This window comes from Oncorhynchus clarkii, unplaced genomic scaffold (assembly GCF_045791955.1).
Source record: "Oncorhynchus clarkii lewisi isolate Uvic-CL-2024 unplaced genomic scaffold, UVic_Ocla_1.0 unplaced_contig_214_pilon_pilon, whole genome shotgun sequence".
NCBI lineage: Eukaryota > Metazoa > Chordata > Actinopteri > Salmoniformes > Salmonidae > Oncorhynchus > Oncorhynchus clarkii.
This window is the reverse complement of record NW_027257928.1, coordinates 337504-355000: the sequence shown is the minus strand read 5'-3', so window position 1 is coordinate 355000 and position 17497 is coordinate 337504. Positions and strand designations below refer to the sequence as shown.

The 17497-nt window shown below is 44.6% G+C and overlaps 1 protein-coding gene across 1 annotated transcript in view; it reads left to right on the top strand.

The window, feature by feature from the left end:
* The window catches only part of LOC139393681 (CUB and sushi domain-containing protein 3-like), a gene marked incomplete at its 5' end in the record, with an annotated part of 562572 nt that overhangs the window by 274261 nt on the left and 270814 nt on the right, over nucleotides 1-17497 (top strand). The window contains 3 exons of the mRNA XM_071142025.1: nucleotides 1778-1891; nucleotides 2084-2179; nucleotides 2782-2985. Coding sequence (XP_070998126.1) covers nucleotides 1778-1891; nucleotides 2084-2179; nucleotides 2782-2985 — 414 coding nt within the window. The remainder of the gene's footprint in view (nucleotides 1-1777; nucleotides 1892-2083; nucleotides 2180-2781; nucleotides 2986-17497) is intronic.

Below are 17497 nucleotides of genomic sequence, written 5' to 3'. Positions count from 1 at the left end.
TAAACACTTGAGGTGGGTGGGGGTGTTGTGGTCTGGATGTAGGTCCTCTCTGCGTGGGTCCTCTATATGTAAGTCCAGTTGGGGGGGGGGGGGTCCCGCAGGTCTGGGAGAGTGTCTATTGATCTGTTGCTCCTGTGTGAAGTGTTGGGCCTACATTTGAGAGCGATGTCCTTTAGAGTCCGGGCAAAGGTGGGCACTCCTGCCTTGTATAGGTGGACCTGGTCATAGAGGCTGTTCAAGTCCAGGGTGGAGTGGTGGGCCAGGAAAACATTTGGTTTTGAGGCACAGTCACGGGAAATACTTGCATTTACCCGCTGTATGGTAGCAGGGTGGAAGTCTTTTCATGGTAGCAGGGTGGAGATAACCACTTGTGCATTGGGGAAAGTAGAAGAAGCCTTTTCAATCACTCCCTTCGGTGCTGTGGCCACCCTTTCCTGCTGTGCTCTCAGGTCGTTTGTGTCTGTGTGTATTATTATGTGGCTAGGTGAGCCTAGTTGTTTTTTTCTTCTTGTATATATGTTCCATTTGAGTCCATAAGGAGTACAATCTTTGACTTGTGTTTGTTCTCAGTCGGTGTGTGTGTGGGGGGGGGGGGGGGGGGGGGTTGTCAGGAGGGCTATCAGGGTGCCTCAGAGGGGGAGAGATCCCCTGGGTTTGGGGTTCTTCATTTGTCTGTTCTGCTGTGATGTCGACACTATGGTCAGGGTCTGGTGTGGACTGTTCTGGTTCTGGTCTTTCTAGGGAGTTTTTCCTAGCCACCGTGCTTCTACAGCTGCATTGCTTGCTGTTTGGGGTTTTAGGCTAGGTTTCTGTACAGCACTTTGATATATCAGCTGATGTAAGAAGGGCTTTATAAATAAATGTGATTTATGATGATTTGATTTCTGCTCTGGTGTCGAGACTGTTGTCGGGAGCTGAGGTGTGCTGTTCTGCTGGCTTTTCTGCGGGGGTGTCCACCTCTCTAGTAGGTTGTTTTTCTGTCACACGCCATCCCCCTCAACCTCTCCTCCAGCAGTCTGATCCTCTCCTCTAGTGTCCTGCTCTTCTCCTGCTCCTGCTCTTTCTCCTGTTGTAGTTGTCTCACCACTGTCCAGAGTGCAGATATGTCTCTGTCCACCTCCAGCTCTCCGGGTCTGGTTAAGAGAGTGTTGTTGTGCTGGACTGTTGTCTGGGTCTGTGCTGACTGGAGTGTAATCACCTGCTGTTCCAGCTCCACCTGCCTTACTTCCAGCTGGGTAAATGTATCCTTCATTTCAATGAGGGAGTAGTACTCTGTGCTGGGAGGTTGACTTTCCGCTGGGGGTGGCTCGTCTGTGGGGTTATGTAATGAAGAGGTTTGGTCTGACCCGCTCGGGGTGGCTCGTCTGTGGGGTTATATAATGAAGAGGTCTTGTCTGACCTGCTCAGGGTGGGGGTATCTTTCTCAAGGGAGAGCTTCTCCTGCTGGGCTAATTCTTTGATTAGGTGAAAGTCCAGCTGAAACTGTTTGGGGTTACCCTGTACCATTATTGTTCCAGACTTATAGAGATTTATATTTGCTGACCCAGAGTCCTCGTTGTCAAGTATCCAGAGTTTCCACCCTTTGTTAACACCCCCTCAAAGGGGTAGTGTGCTAATATAGCACTGTGCCATGCCAGGGGATGGTTTGTGTGGAAGATGAGGTTGCTGATGTTCTTATCCGACCCCCCCCCCCCCCTCTCTCTCTCTCTCTCTCTCTCTCTCTCTCTGTCTCTCTCTCTGTCTCTCTGTCTCTCTGTCTCTCTCTCTCTCTCTCTAGTGCTGTTTGGCCAGTTTGTGGTGTTTCAGACGTTGGTGAGTGACGTTGTAGAAATCTACGACGGCCCGACTCCAGACTCTCCTGTCCTCTCGTCCATCTCCGGCTCTCACTCAGGTAGAGAACATCACCTTTTCTCTTTACAGTGAATCTTATCATGACCTGACAGGACACACCTGAATAAAAATAATAATCTCAATAACAAATCTCAATGTAAATAAAGGAATTTAAATATAATGTTCGTTGAGTTTTAAAAGTGATGGGTTTAACGAAAACCAAAAACCTCTCTCTTTTCTCCCGACACTGAAGGAGAGACTCTACCTTTAAGTTCTGGGAACAAAATCACCGTCAAGTTCACCACCGCGGGTCCAGAGACAGCCAAGGGATTCCACTTTGTTTATCAAGGCATGTTTTTCTATATTATCTGCTCTTTGATATGAAGATAGATGAACTGCCTTGCAGTTGCTACCTGCTATCTTGGCAGAGAGGAGAACATTTGGCAGCCCTTTTTACAAAAACACTACGTCATATCACAGTGTCTTGATTAATCTGTCTCTCTGCCATTCAAAGGACTAGTCAGTGGTGTTCCATTGAGTCAGTGCAGAGGATCGTTGAGCTGAGCAGAGCAGGGAAAAGACATGGGGGAAGATGCAGAGATTGACTGATGATCTGAGAGAGGATGTTTTGGTGGATCTCTGTGCCAATCCCATGTCTTCTCTCAGTCTTGCGTCCTCTATTTCTCTCTGCCTGCCTGTCTTCTCTCTGTCTGTCTGTCTGTCTCTCTTTCTTTCTCTCTCTCTTTCTCTCTCTCTCTCTCTCTCTCTCTCTCTCTCTCTTTCTCTCTCTCTCTTTCTTTCTCTTTCTTTCTCTCTCTTTCTTTCTCTCTCTTTCTCTGTCTGTCTCTCTTTCGCTCTCCCTCTCCCTCTCTCTCTCTCTCTCTCTCTCTTTTTCTCTCTGTCTCTCTCTCCCTCTCCCTCTCTCACTCTGCTTGTCTTCTCTCCTCTCAGCTGTCCCCAGGACCAGTGCATCTCAGTGCAGCTCTGTGCCGGAGCCCAGGTTTGGGAAGCGGATAGGAAACGACTTTGGCATTGGCACGGTGGTGCTGTTTGAATGCAATCCAGGCTACGCTCTGCACGGCGCCACTGCCATCAGGTGTGAGGCCATCCCGAACACTGTGGCTCAGTGGAACGGCACTGAGCCCACCTGCGTAGGTAAGTAGACTGCGCCAACTCCTCACAGTCACAGACCTAGTTCCACCGACCCAAACCACACAGTCACAGACCTAGGGGTGCTTGGCGAAATTGGTTATTTCCACCTCATGAATGGATGTACATTTTCCCAAATACGAATGGAATTGAGAATCATTGGATTGTCCCCCCCCACCCCCCAAAAAAAACATTATTCAATGCCTTAGACCCGAAGTAGTGACTATATTTCAGATGATAAAGTATTGCATTCATGGCTTTGATACTCCTCCATTGCACAATGATAGTGTGCTATCCGTCTGTCCAAGGGAACACGTCGTTGTGCTGCCCAGTAATACTTCTTCATGTGAGGTCATCCAAGACCTCCAGCTTTAAAAGGAGGAAGTGGAAAACAGTCCATTTGATCTAGAGGTCTTTCCCTTTCTAAATAAAGCTGGAGGGCAGACCGTTTCTTTTATCAAAGACGTTAGATGGAGCTTCTCTCTCTGAAAGGAAAACTTCAGCAATTTGGCAATGAAGCCCTAAATCTACTTCCCCCAAGAGTCAGATGAACTCGTAGATCCCATCTTTAAAGGAATACTTCAAAAATTTGGCAATGAAGCCCTTTATCTACTTCCCCAAAGTCAGATGAACTCGTAGATCCCATCTTTAAAGGAATACTTCAGCAATTTGGCAATGAAGCCCTTTATCTACTTCCCCAAGAGTCAGATGAACTCGTAGATCCCATCTTTAAAGGAATACTTCAGCAATTTGGCAATGAAGCCCTAAATCTACTTCCCCAAGAGTCAGATGAACTCGTAGATCCCATCTTTAAAGGAATATTTCAGGAGTTTTATCTCCTCAAAAAGAGTCAGATGAACTCGTAGATCCCATCTTTAAAGGAATATTTCAGGAGTTTTATCTCCTCACCAAGAGTCAGATGAACTCGTAGATCCCATCTTTAAAGGAATATTTCAGGAGTTTTATCTCCTTACCAAGAGTCAGATGAACTCGTAGATCCCATCTTTAAAGGAATATTTCAGGAGTTTTATCTCCTCACCAAGAGTCAGATGAATTTGTGGATACCATCTGTATGTCTCTGTGTTCAGTATGAAGGAAGTTAGAGGTAGAAAAGTTGTGTTTTTCTTTTACTAACCTTCTGGAATGGAATCAGTCGGCCAATCACGCAACGTCTGCTTAGATTTACCTTCCAAAAAACGACCCGGCATCATAATGAGTTCTGTTGTTTTGTTGTTTCAATTACGGTCTCCTGAATGAACACACCTTGTTTTATATAGCAGAAACCCGAAGAGTAGCTAGGAGGGGATGGAATCAAACCTGGTTTTAGACAACAGAAACCACAGAGTAGCTAGGAGGGGAGTGGAATCAAACCTGGTTTTAGACAACAGAAACACACAGAGTAACTAGGAGGGGAGTGGAATCAAACCTGGTTTTAGACAACAGAAACCACAGAGTAGTTAGGAGGGGGATGGAATCAAACCTGGTTTTAGACAACAGAAACCACAGAGTAGTTAGGAGGGGAGTGGAATCAAACCTGGTTTTAGACAACAGAAACCACAGAGTAGTTAGGAGGGGAGTGGAATCAAACCTGGTTTTAGTTAACAGAAACACACAGAGTAGTTAGGAGGGGGATGGAATCAAACCTGGTATTAGACAGCAGAAACCCACAGGGTAACTAGGAAGGGGATGGAATCAAACCTGGTTTTAGACAGCAGACTCCCACAGAGTAACTAGGAGGGGGATGGAAACAAACCTGGTTTTAGTTAACAGACTCCCACAGAGTAACTAGGATGGGAATGAATCATACCTGGTTTTAGTTAACAGACTCCCACAGAGTAACTAGGAGGGGGATGGAATCATACCTGGTTTTAGTTAACAGACTCCCACAGAGTAACTAGGAGGGGGATGGAATCATACCTGGTTTTAGTTAACAGACTCCCACAGAGTAACTAGGAGGGGGATGGAATCATACCTGGTTTTAGTTAACAGACTCCCACAGAGTAACTAGGAGGGGGATGGAATCATACATGGTTTTAGTTAACAGACTCCCACAGAGTAACTAGGAGGGGGATGGAATCATACCTGGTTTTAGTTAACAGACTCCCACAGAGTAACTAGGAGGGGGATGGAATCATACCTGGTTTTAGACAGCAGAAACCACACAGTAACTAGGAGGGGGATGGAATCATACCTGGTTTTAGTTAACAGACTCCCACAGAGTAACTAGGAGGGGATGGAATCAAACCTGGTTTTAGACAGCAGAAACCACAGAGTAACTAGGAGGGGATGGAATCAAACCTGGTTTTAGACAGCAGAAACCACAGAGTAACTAGGAGGGGATGGAATCAAACCTGGTTTTAGACAGCAGAAACCACAGAGTAACTAGGAGGGGATGGAATCATACCTGGTTTTAGTTAACAGACTCCCACAGAGTAACTAGGAGGGGGATGGAATCATACCTGGTTTTAGACAGCAGAAACCACAGAGTAACTAGGAGGGGATGAAATCAAACCTGGTTTTAGACAGCAGAAACCACAGAGTAACTAGGAGGGATGGAATCATACATGGTTTTAGACAGCAGAAACCACAGAGTAACTAGGAGGGGGATGGAATCAAACCTGGTTTTAGTTAACAGACTCCCACATAGTAACTAGGAGGGGGATGGAATCATACCTGGTTTCAGTTAACAGACTCCCACAGAGTAACTAGGAGGGGATGGAATCATACCTGGTTTTAGTTAACAGACTCCCAAAGAGTAACTAGGAGGGGATGGAATCAAACCTGGTTTTAGTTAACAGACTCCCACAGAGTAACTAGGAGGGGATGGAATCAAACCTGGTTTTAGTTAACAGACTCCCACAGAGTAACTAGGAAGGGGATGGAATCTAACCTGGTTTTAGACAGCAGAAACCACAGAGTAACTAGGATGGGATGGAATCATACCTGGTTTTAGTTAACAGACTCCCACAGAGTAACTAGGAGGGGATGGAATCATATCTGGTTTTAGTTAACAGACTCCCACAGAGTAACTAGGAGGGGATGGAATCAAACCTGGTTTGAGTTAACAGACTCCCACAGAGTAACTAGGAGGGGATGGAATCAAACCTGGTTTTAGTTAACAGACTCCCACAGAGTAACTAGGAAGGGGATGGAATCTAACCTGGTTTTAGACAGCAGAAACCACAGAGTAACTAGGAGGGGGATGGAATCATACCTGGTTTTAGTTAACAGACTCCCACAGAGGAACTAGGAGGGGATGGAATCAAACCTGGTTTTAGACAGCAGAAACCACAGAGTAACTAGGAGGGGATGGAATCATACCTGGTTTCAGTTAACAGACTCCCACAGAGTAACTAGGAGGGGATGGAATCAAACCTGGTTTTAGACAACAGAAACCACAGAGTAACTAGGAGGGGATGGAATCATACCTGGTTTTAGTTAACAGACTCCCACAGAGTAACTAGGAGGGGATGGAATCATACCTGGTTTTAGTTAACAGACTCCCACAGAGTAACTAGGAGGGGGATGGAATCAAACCTGGTTTTAGACAGCAGACTCCCACAGAGTAACTAGGAGGGTGATGAAATCATACCTGGTTTTAGTTAACAGACTCCCACAGAGTAACTAGGAGGGGATGGAATCATACCTGGTTTTAGTTAACAGACTCCCACAGAGTAACTAGGAGGGGGATGGAATCATACCTGGTTTTAGACAGCAGACTCCCACAGAGTAACTAGGAGGGGGATGGAATCATACCTGGTTTTAGTTAACAGACTCCCACAGAGTAACTAGGAGGGGATGGAATCATACCTGGTTTTAGACAACAGAAACCACAGAGTAACTAGGAGGGGATGGAATCATACCTGGTTTTAGTTAACAGACTCCCACAGAGTAACTAGGAGGGGATGGAATCAAACCTGGTTTTAGTTAACAGACTCCCACAGAGTAACTAGGAGGGGATGGAATCAAACCTGGTTTTAGTTAACAGACTCCCACAGAATAACTAGGAGGGGGATGGAATCATACATGGTTTTAGTTAACAGACTCCCACAGAGTAACTAGGAGGGGGATGGAATCATACCTGGTTTCAGTTAACAGACTCCCACAGAGTAACTAGGAGGGGATGGAATCATATCTGGTTTTAGTTAACAGACTCCCACAGAGTAACTAGGAGGGGGATGGAATCATACCTGGTTTTAGACAGCAGAAACCACAGAGTAACTAGGAGGGGATGGAATCAAACCTGGTTTTAGACAACAGAAACCACAGAGTAACTAGGAGGGGGATGGAATCAAACCTGGTTTTAGACAGCAGAAACCACAGAGTAACTAGGAGGGGATGGAATCAAACCTGGTTTTAGACAGCAGAAACCACAGAGTAACTAGGAGGGGGATGGAATCATACCTGGTTTTAGTTAACAGACTCCCACAGAGTAACTAGGAGGGGATGGAATCAAACCTGGTTTTAGTTAACAGACTCCCACAGAGGAACTAGGAGGGGATGGAATCATACCTGGTTTTAGTTAACAGACTCCCACAGAGGAACTAGGAGGGGATGGAATCAAACCTGGTTTTAGTTAACAGACTCCCACAGAGTAACTAGGAGGGGGATGGAATCATACCTGGTTTCAGTTAACAGACTCCCACAGAGTAACTAGGAGGGGATGGAATCATATCTGGTTTTAGTTAACAGACTCCCACAGAGTAACTAGGAGGGGGATGGAATCATACCTGGTTTTAGACAGCAGAAACCACAGAGTAACTAGGAGGGGATGGAATCAAACCTGGTTTTAGACAACAGAAACCACAGAGTAACTAGGAGGGGGATGGAATCATACCTGGTTTTAGACAGCAGAAACCACAGAGTAACTAGGAGGGGGATGGAATCAAACCTGGTTTTAGACAGCAGAAACCACAGAGTAACTAGGAGGGGGATGGAATCAAACTTGGTTTTAGTTAACAGACTCCCACAGAGGAACTAGGAGGGGATGGAATCATACCTGGTTTTAGTTAACAGACTCCCACAGAGTAACTAGGAGGGGGATGGAATCAAACCTGGTTTTAGACAGCAGACTCCCACAGAGTAACTAGGAGGGTGATGAAATCATACCTGGTTTTAGTTAACAGACTCCCACAGAGTAACTAGGAGGGGATGGAATCATACCTGGTTTTAGTTAACAGACTCCCACAGAGTAACTAGGAGGGGGATGGAATCATACCTGGTTTTAGACAGCAGACTCCCACAGAGTAACTAGGAGGGGGATGGAATCATACCTGGTTTTAGTTAACAGACTCCCACAGAGTAACTAGGAGGGGATGGAATCATACCTGGTTTTAGACAACAGAAACCACAGAGTAACTAGGAGGGGATGGAATCATACCTGGTTTTAGTTAACAGACTCCCACAGAGTAACTAGGAGGGGATGGAATCAAACCTGGTTTTAGTTAACAGACTCCCACAGAGTAACTAGGAGGGGATGGAATCAAACCTGGTTTTAGTTAACAGACTCCCACAGAATAACTAGGAGGGGGATGGAATCATACATGGTTTTAGTTAACAGACTCCCACAGAGTAACTAGGAGGGGGATGGAATCATACCTGGTTTCAGTTAACAGACTCCCACAGAGTAACTAGGAGGGGATGGAATCATATCTGGTTTTAGTTAACAGACTCCCACAGAGTAACTAGGAGGGGGATGGAATCATACCTGGTTTTAGACAGCAGAAACCACAGAGTAACTAGGAGGGGATGGAATCAAACCTGGTTTTAGACAACAGAAACCACAGAGTAACTAGGAGGGGGATGGAATCAAACCTGGTTTTAGACAGCAGAAACCACAGAGTAACTAGGAGGGGATGGAATCAAACCTGGTTTTAGACAGCAGAAACCACAGAGTAACTAGGAGGGGGATGGAATCATACCTGGTTTTAGTTAACAGACTCCCACAGAGTAACTAGGAGGGGATGGAATCAAACCTGGTTTTAGTTAACAGACTCCCACAGAGGAACTAGGAGGGGATGGAATCATACCTGGTTTTAGTTAACAGACTCCCACAGAGGAACTAGGAGGGGATGGAATCAAACCTGGTTTTAGTTAACAGACTCCCACAGAGTAACTAGGAGGGGGATGGAATCATACCTGGTTTCAGTTAACAGACTCCCACAGAGTAACTAGGAGGGGATGGAATCATATCTGGTTTTAGTTAACAGACTCCCACAGAGTAACTAGGAGGGGGATGGAATCATACCTGGTTTTAGACAGCAGAAACCACAGAGTAACTAGGAGGGGATGGAATCAAACCTGGTTTTAGACAACAGAAACCACAGAGTAACTAGGAGGGGGATGGAATCATACCTGGTTTTAGACAGCAGAAACCACAGAGTAACTAGGAGGGGGATGGAATCAAACCTGGTTTTAGACAGCAGAAACCACAGAGTAACTAGGAGGGGGATGGAATCAAACTTGGTTTTAGTTAACAGACTCCCACAGAGGAACTAGGAGGGGATGGAATCATACCTGGTTTTAGTTAACAGACTCCCACAGAGGAACTAGGAGGGGATGGAATCAAACCTGGTTTTAGTTAACAGACTCCCACAGAGTAACTAGGAGGGGATGGAATCAAACCTGGTTTTAGTTAACAGACTCCCACAGAGTAACTAGGAGGGGATGGAATCAAACCTGGTTTTAGCTAACAGACTCCCACAGAGTAACTAGGAGGGGATGGAATCATACCTGGTTTTAGTTAACAGACTCCCACAGAGGAACTAGGAGGGGGGTGGAATCAAACCTGGTTTTAGACAGCAGAAACCACAGAGTAACTAGGAGGGGGAGGGAATCATACCTGGTTTTAGTTAACAGACTCCCACAGAGTAACTAGGAGGGGGATGGAATCAAACCTGGTTTTAGTTAACAGATTCCCACAGAGTAACTAGGAGGGGATGGAATCAAACCTGGTTTTAGTTAACAGACTCCCACAGAGTAACTAGGAGGGGATAGAATCATACCTGGTTTTAGACAGCAGAAACCACAGAGTAACTAGGAGGGGATGGAATCAAACCTGGTTTTAGACAGCAGAAACCACAGAGTAACTAGGAGGGGATGGAATCAAACCTGGTTTTAGACTCCTTCCTGAAGCAGACCTTCTTGTCTCCTATCTGGTGTGTTACTGAAGCAGACCTGCTTGTCTCCTATCTGGTGTATTCCTGAAGCAGACCTGCTTGTCTCCTATCTGGTGTATTACTGAAGCAGACCTGCTTGTCTCCTATATGATGTATTACTGAAGCAGACCTGCTTGTCTCCAATCCAGTATTCCTGAAGCAGACCTGCTTGTCTCCTATCTGGTGTGTTACTGAAGCAGACCTGCTTGTCTCCTATCTGGTGTATTCCTGAAGCAGACCTGCTTGTCTCCTATCTGGTGTATTCCTGAAGCAGACCTGCTTGTCTCCTATATGATGTATTACTGAATCAGACCTGCTTGTCTCCTATCTGGTGTGTTACTGAAGCAGACCTGCTTGTCTCCTATCTGGTGTATTCCTGAAGCAGACCTGCTTGTCTCCTATCTGGTGTATTCCTGAAGCAGACCTGCTTGTCTCCTATATGATGTATTACTGAATCAGACCTGCTTGTCTCCTATCTGGTGTATTACTGAAGCAGACCTGCTTGTCACCTATCTGGTGTATTCCTGAAGCAGACCTGCTTGTCTCCCATCCAGTATTACTGAAGCAGACCTGCTTGTCTCCCATCCAGTATTACTGAAGCAGACCTGCTTGTCTCCTATCTGGTGTGTTACTGAAGCAGACCTGCTTGTCTCCTATCTGGTGTATTACTGAAGCAGACCTGCTTGTCTCCTATCTGGTGTATTCCTGAAGCAGACCTGCTTGTCTCCCATCCAGTATTACTGAAGCAGACCTGCTTGTCTCCCATCCAGTATTACTGAAGCAGACCTGCTTGTCTCCTATCTGGTGTGTTACTGAAGCAGACCTGCTTGTCTCCTATATGATGTATTACTGAAGCAGACCTGCTTGTCTCCTATCTGGTGTGTTACTGAAGCAGACCCGTGCTAGTTGATGATAATCCTAGTCGTGTTAGCATCCCATGCTAGTTGATGATAATTCTAGTCGTATTAGCAACCCATGCTAGTTGGTGATAATCCTAGACGTATTAGCAACCCATGCTAGTTGATGATAATCCTAGTCATATTAGCAATCCATGCTAGGTGATGATAATCCTAGTCATATTAGCAACCCATGCTAGTTGATGATAAACCTTGTCATATTAGCATCCCATGCTAGTTGTTGTATCTTTATATCTCCGCCCTTTCTTAATTTCTAACAGATCTGTTCATCTCTCTGTCACTTTAAACCATCTTTGTTTGCTGTGCGCTTTTGACAACAATGCAAAACGTTATGTTTGGCGTAAAAGCTACACAGCACATCACCCTGAACACACCATCCCCACTGTCAAACATGGTGGTGGCAGCATCATGGTTTGGGCCTGCTTTTCTTCAGCAGGGACAGGGAAGATGGTTAAAATTGATGGGAAGATGGATGGAGCCAAATACAGGACCATTCTGGAAGAAAACCTGATGGAGTCTGCAAAAGACCTGAGACTGGGACAGAGATTTGTCTTCCAACAAGACAATGATCCAAAACATAAAGCAAAATCTACATTGGAATGGTTCAAAAATAAACATATCGAGGTGTTAGAATGGCCAAGTTAAAGTCCAGACCTGAATCCAATCGAGAATCTGTGGAAAGAACTGAAAACTGCTGTTCACAAATGCTCTCCATCCAACCTCACTGAGCTCGAGCTGTTTTGCAAGGAGAAATGGGAAAAAATGTCAGTCTCTCGATGTGCAAAACTGATAGAGACCTACCCCAAGCGACTTACAGCTGTAATCGCAGCAAAAGGTGGCGCTACAAAGTATTAACTTAAGGGGGCTGAATAATTTTGCACGCCCAATTTTTCAGTTTTTGATTTGTTAAAAAAGTTTGAAATATCCAATAAATGTCGTTCCACTTCATGATTCTGTCCCACTTGTTGTTGATTCTTCACAAAAAAATACAGTTTTATATCTTTATGTTTGAAGCCTGAAATGTGGCAAAAGGTCGCAAAGTTCAACGGGGCCGAATACTTTCGCAAGGCACTGTATTTAGTAGCATTGCCTTTAAATTGTTTAACTTGGGTCAAAAGTTTTGGGTAGCTTTCCACAAGCTTCCAATGCTTTTCAGTTCAACCCGCAAATTTTCTATCGGATTGAGGTCAGGGCTTTGTGATGGCCACTCCAATACCTTGACTTTTTTTGTCCTTAAGCCATTTTGCCACAACTTTGGAAGTATGCTTGTGGTCATTGTCCATTTGGAAGACCCATTTGCGACAAAGCTTCAACTTCCTGCCTGATGTCTTGAGATGTTGTTTCAATATAGCCACATAATGTTCCTCCTCATGATGCCATCTATTTTGTGAAGTGCACCAGTCCCTCCTGCAGCAAAGCACCCCCACCACCATGCTTCACGGTTGGGATGGTGTTCTTCGGCTTGCAAGCCTCCCACTTTTTCCTCCAAACATAACGATGGTAATTATGGCCAAACAGTTCTATTTTTGTTTCATCATACCAGAGGACATTTCTCAAAAAATATGATATTTGTCCTTATGTGCAGTTGCAAACCATAGTCTGTCTTTTTATGGCAGTTTTGGAGCAGTGGCTTCTTCCTTGCTGAGCAGCCTTTCCGGTTATGTCGATATAGGACTCGTTTTACTGTGGATATAGATAGTTTTGTGCCTGTTTTCTCCAGCATCTTTACAAGGTCATTTGCCTGTTGTTCTGGGAATGATTTGCACTTTTCGCAGCAAAGTGTTTATCTCTAAGAGACAGAACACGTCTCCTTCCTGAGCGGAATGACTGCTGTGTGGTCCCACGGTGTTTATACTTGTGTACTATAGTTTGTACAGATGAAAGTGGTACCTTCAGGCGTTTGGAAATTGCTCCCAAGGATGAACCAGACTTGTGGAGGTCTACAATTTTTTGTGGTTTTGTCTCATTTATTTTGGTTTTCCAATGATGTCAAGCGTTTGAAGGTAGGCCTTTAAATACATCCACAGGTACACCCACGATTGACTCAAATTATGTCAATTAGCCTAATCAGAAGCTTCTAAAGCCATGACATAATTTTCTGGAATTTTCCAAGCTGTTTAAAGGCACAGTCAACTTAGTGTATGTAAACTTCTGACCCACTGGAATTGTGATACAGTGAATTATAAGTTAAATAATCTGTCTGTAAACAATTGTTGGAAAAATGACTTGTGTCATGCACAAAGTAGATGTCCTAACCGACTTGCCAAAACTATAGGTTGTTAACAAGAAATATGTGGAGTGGTTGAAAAATTAGTTTTAATGACTCCAACCTAAGTGTATGTAGACTTCGACTTCAACTGTACATATACACTAGGATACAAAAACACAATCATGGTAAGCACAAATAAAACATCACAATTCACCCAGAAAAAAAAAACTGTTTCATTCATCCACAAATAAATCCCCAATCAATACTTTAAATTGACCAAACGACACCAGAACATCAATCGGTATCAATTTGGAATCTGTCGTCCCAGAACTGTCCCAGGGTCTGTTTTTAACTGTGGACATGGTTTCCATCGTCTCCAGGGACGACTGGGCACCCTTCATTTCAAGCCCTGGATGGGAATTATTTGATAGGCTACCGAGGGTGGCCAATCATCCTCCAGGAGAGCCTTAAAGGGGCAGTGTTTTATTTACGAGACAGGAGGTATGAAAGAAGCCAATAAGGCAGAGAGTATAGCCCACATGTCTGTCTGATTCTCCACGGTAAAAAGATAGTAATGCATGTTATTGTGTAACGTGGTTCCTTGCATCCTACAAGTATGTAAAAAAAGGACAAGTAGCTAAATATCAAACCCTCGTCTCATTACAGACTGGATATAGGTTCATACATATATATATGAACGCACTTCAACTGGTGCTCGTGTTAACATTCATCTCTTCATCTTCATTGAAGGTTTAACATGTCATCTGTCCAAGGATGTGTGACAAGACGTGCTGAAGGGTGCCTATAGGGATGAAGGCTGCACCCTATTCCCTATTAAGTGCACTAAGTGACGTAAGGGCTCTGTTCAAACGTAGTGCACTACAGATTAGAGCTGGGCGATATCGACAAAAATCCAAACATTTTATCCGTTATTTTACCAGGTAAGTTGACTGGGAACACTTTCTCATTTACAGCAACGACCTGGGGAATAGTTACAGGGGAGAGGAGGGGGATGAATGAGACAATTGTAAACTGGGGATTATTAGGTGACTGTGATGGTTTGAGGGCCAGATTGGGAATTTAGCCAGGACACCGGGGTTAACACCCCTACTCTTACGATAAGTGCCATGGGGATCTTTAATGACCTCAGAGAGTCAGGACACCTGTTTATCGTCCCATCCGAAAGACGGCACCCTACACACTGCCCTGGGGTATTGGGATAATTTTTTTAGACCAGAGGAAAGAGTACCTCCTACTGGCCCTCCAACACCACTTCCAGCAGCATCTGGTCTCCCATTCAGGAACTGACCAGGACCAACGCTGCTTAGCTTCAGAAGCAAGCCAGCAGTGGTATGCAGGGTGGTATGCAGGGTGGTATGCTGTTGGCATATTGCGATAAATGGACTGAATTATAACAATAACAATAAATGGAATGATAAGTTAATAACTTATATGTGCAGCATAGTTATGTTTGATATTACCCATATCATTTATACTACTCTGAATGTTGTAGCTATCAATTGTCCCATTGACAATCACACATTAGCAAATGTTTTGCATTTCAAACTGAACATTTCTCTAGTAAAACCCTGTAGGTTGTTTATCGTAAAATGAAGGATATATCAATAAATGTCCACGATAAGTGGTCGGTTTGGTCGGTGGCAATCACTGTCGGTTTATAGTCCCAGCTCTACACAGATGCAGGAGCTTCATTTGACCCCGTTTCTCACAGCAGGAAAATAATCCTGCAGCAACAGGAAATGTTTATTTATTATATGGATTATAATGAATTCACTTATTTTTTTTTTGTAGGGGTTTGATAAAGTCTAAATGTTTTAAGTGGAAATTACAAACTTTAGAAACCTTTTAGAATCTAGAATGCACTCACATTTCTTGCAACACCAGGAAGATCAAATTAAGATCCTACACCTGTATGTAGGGAATAGGGTTCCATTTGGGATGCAGGTATATAGTGATTATCAAATCAAATCAAATCAAATTTTATTTGTCACATACACATGGTTAGCAGATGTTAATGCGAGTGTAGCGAAATGCTTGTGCTTCTAGTTCCGACAATGCAGTAATAACCAACGAGTAATCTAGCTAACAATTCCAAAACTACTACCTTATAGACAGACACAAGTGTAAAGGGATAAAGAATATGTACATAAAGATATATGAATGAGTGATGGTACAGAGCGGCATAGGCAAGATACAGTAGATGGTATTGAGTGCAGTATATACATATGAGATGAGTATGTAAACAAAGTGGCATAGTTTAAAGTGGCTAGTGATACATGTATCACATAAAGATGCAGTAGATGATATAGAGTACAGTATATACGTATACATGTGAGATAAATAATGTAGGGTATGTAAACATTATATTAAGTAGCATTGTTATGGCAGAGATTGAGAGTTGTATGTAGCACAGGAAGAGACAGGCGTCATCACCAAGTCTGCTTCACCTGAGGAGTGAGGAGATGAATAGCGAAGTCGCTTCCTGTGAATTTGTCACGGCGTCTGTCTCTGTGTGGGAGTAGTGAAGAGGACATCATCTGTAAAATATTGATGAGTTTGAAATTGCAGTGAACTGGATTAGGGGCCAATAATTAGATATGTGAGCTCCTACATGCAGCATGGCTCAACGACACACTGAGGCACGAGAAATCATGTTGTGGGTTTATATACTGTCCTCTGTACAGTCCTGACTGGTTGTTGTGGTAGATACAGGCTGTAGACAACTCAGTGGTTGTCTGTAGACTGTCCTTGGTGTGGTAGATACAGGCTGGTTGTCTGTAGACTACCCCTGTTCGTCCTTGGTATGGTAGATACAGGCTGGTTGTCTGTAGACTACTCCTGTTCGTCCTTGGTGTGGTAGATACAGGCTGGTTGTCTGTAGACTACTCCTGTTCATCCTTGGTGTGGTAGATACAGGCTGGTTGTCTGTAGACTACCCCTGTTCATCCTTGGTGTGGTAGATACAGGCAGTAGACAACTCAGTGGTTGTCTGTAGACTACCCCTGGTCGTCCTTGGTGTGGTAGATACGGGCTGGTTGTCTGTAGACTACTCCTGTTCGTCCTTGGTGTGGTAGATACAGGCTGGTTGTCTGTAGACTACTCCTGTTCATCCTTGGTGTGGTAGATACAGGCTGGTTGTCTGTAGACTACCACTGTTCGTCCTTGGTGTGGCAGATACAGACTGGTTGTCTGTAGACTACTCCTGTTCATCCTTGGTGTGGTAGATACAGGCAGTAGACAACTCAGTGGTTGTCTGTAGACCACCCCCGTTCGTCCTTGGTATGTTAGATACAGGCTGGTTGTCTGTAGACTACTCCTGTTCGTCCTTGGTGTGGTAGATACAGGGTGGTTGTCTGTAGACTACCCCTGTTCGTCCTTGGTGTGGTAGATACAGGGTGGTTGTCTGTAGACTACCCCTGTTCATCCTTGGTGTGGTAGATACAGGCTGGTTGTCTGTAGACTACCACTGTTCGTCCTTGGTGTGGTAGATACAGGCTGGTTGTCTGTTGACTACCCCTGTTCATCCTTGGTGTGGTAGATACAGGCTGGTTGTCTGTAGACTACTCCTGGTCGTCCTTGGTGTGGTAGATACAGGCTGGTTGTCTGTAGACTACCCCTGGTCGTCCTTGGTGTGGTAGATACAGGCTGGTTGTCTGTAGACTACTCCTGTTTGTCCTTGGTGTGGTAGATACAGGCTGGTTGTCTGTTGACTTCCCCTGTTCGTCCTTGGTGTGGTAGATACAGGCTGGTTGTCTGTAGACTACTCCTGTTTGTCCTTGGTGTGGTAGATACAGGCAGTAGACAACTCAGTGGTTGTCTGTAGACTGTCCTTGGTGTGGTAGATACAGGTTGGTTGTCTGTAGACTACCCCTGTTCGTCCTTGGTGTGGTAGATACAGGCTGGTTGTCTGTTGACTACTCCTGTTCGTCCTTGGTGTGGTAGATACAGGCTGGTTGTCTGTAGACTTCCCCTGTTCGTCCTTGGTATGTTAGATACAGGCTGGTTGTCTGTAGACTACCACTGTTCGTCCTTGGTGTGGTAGATACAGGCTGGTTGTCTGTAGACTACCCCTGTTCGTCTTTGGTGTGGTAGATACAGGCTGGTTGTCTGTAGACTACCCCTGGTCGTCCTTGGTGTGGTAGATACAGGCTGGTTGTCTGTTGACTACTCCTGTTCGTCCTTTGTGTGGTAGATACAGGCTGGTTGTCTGTAGA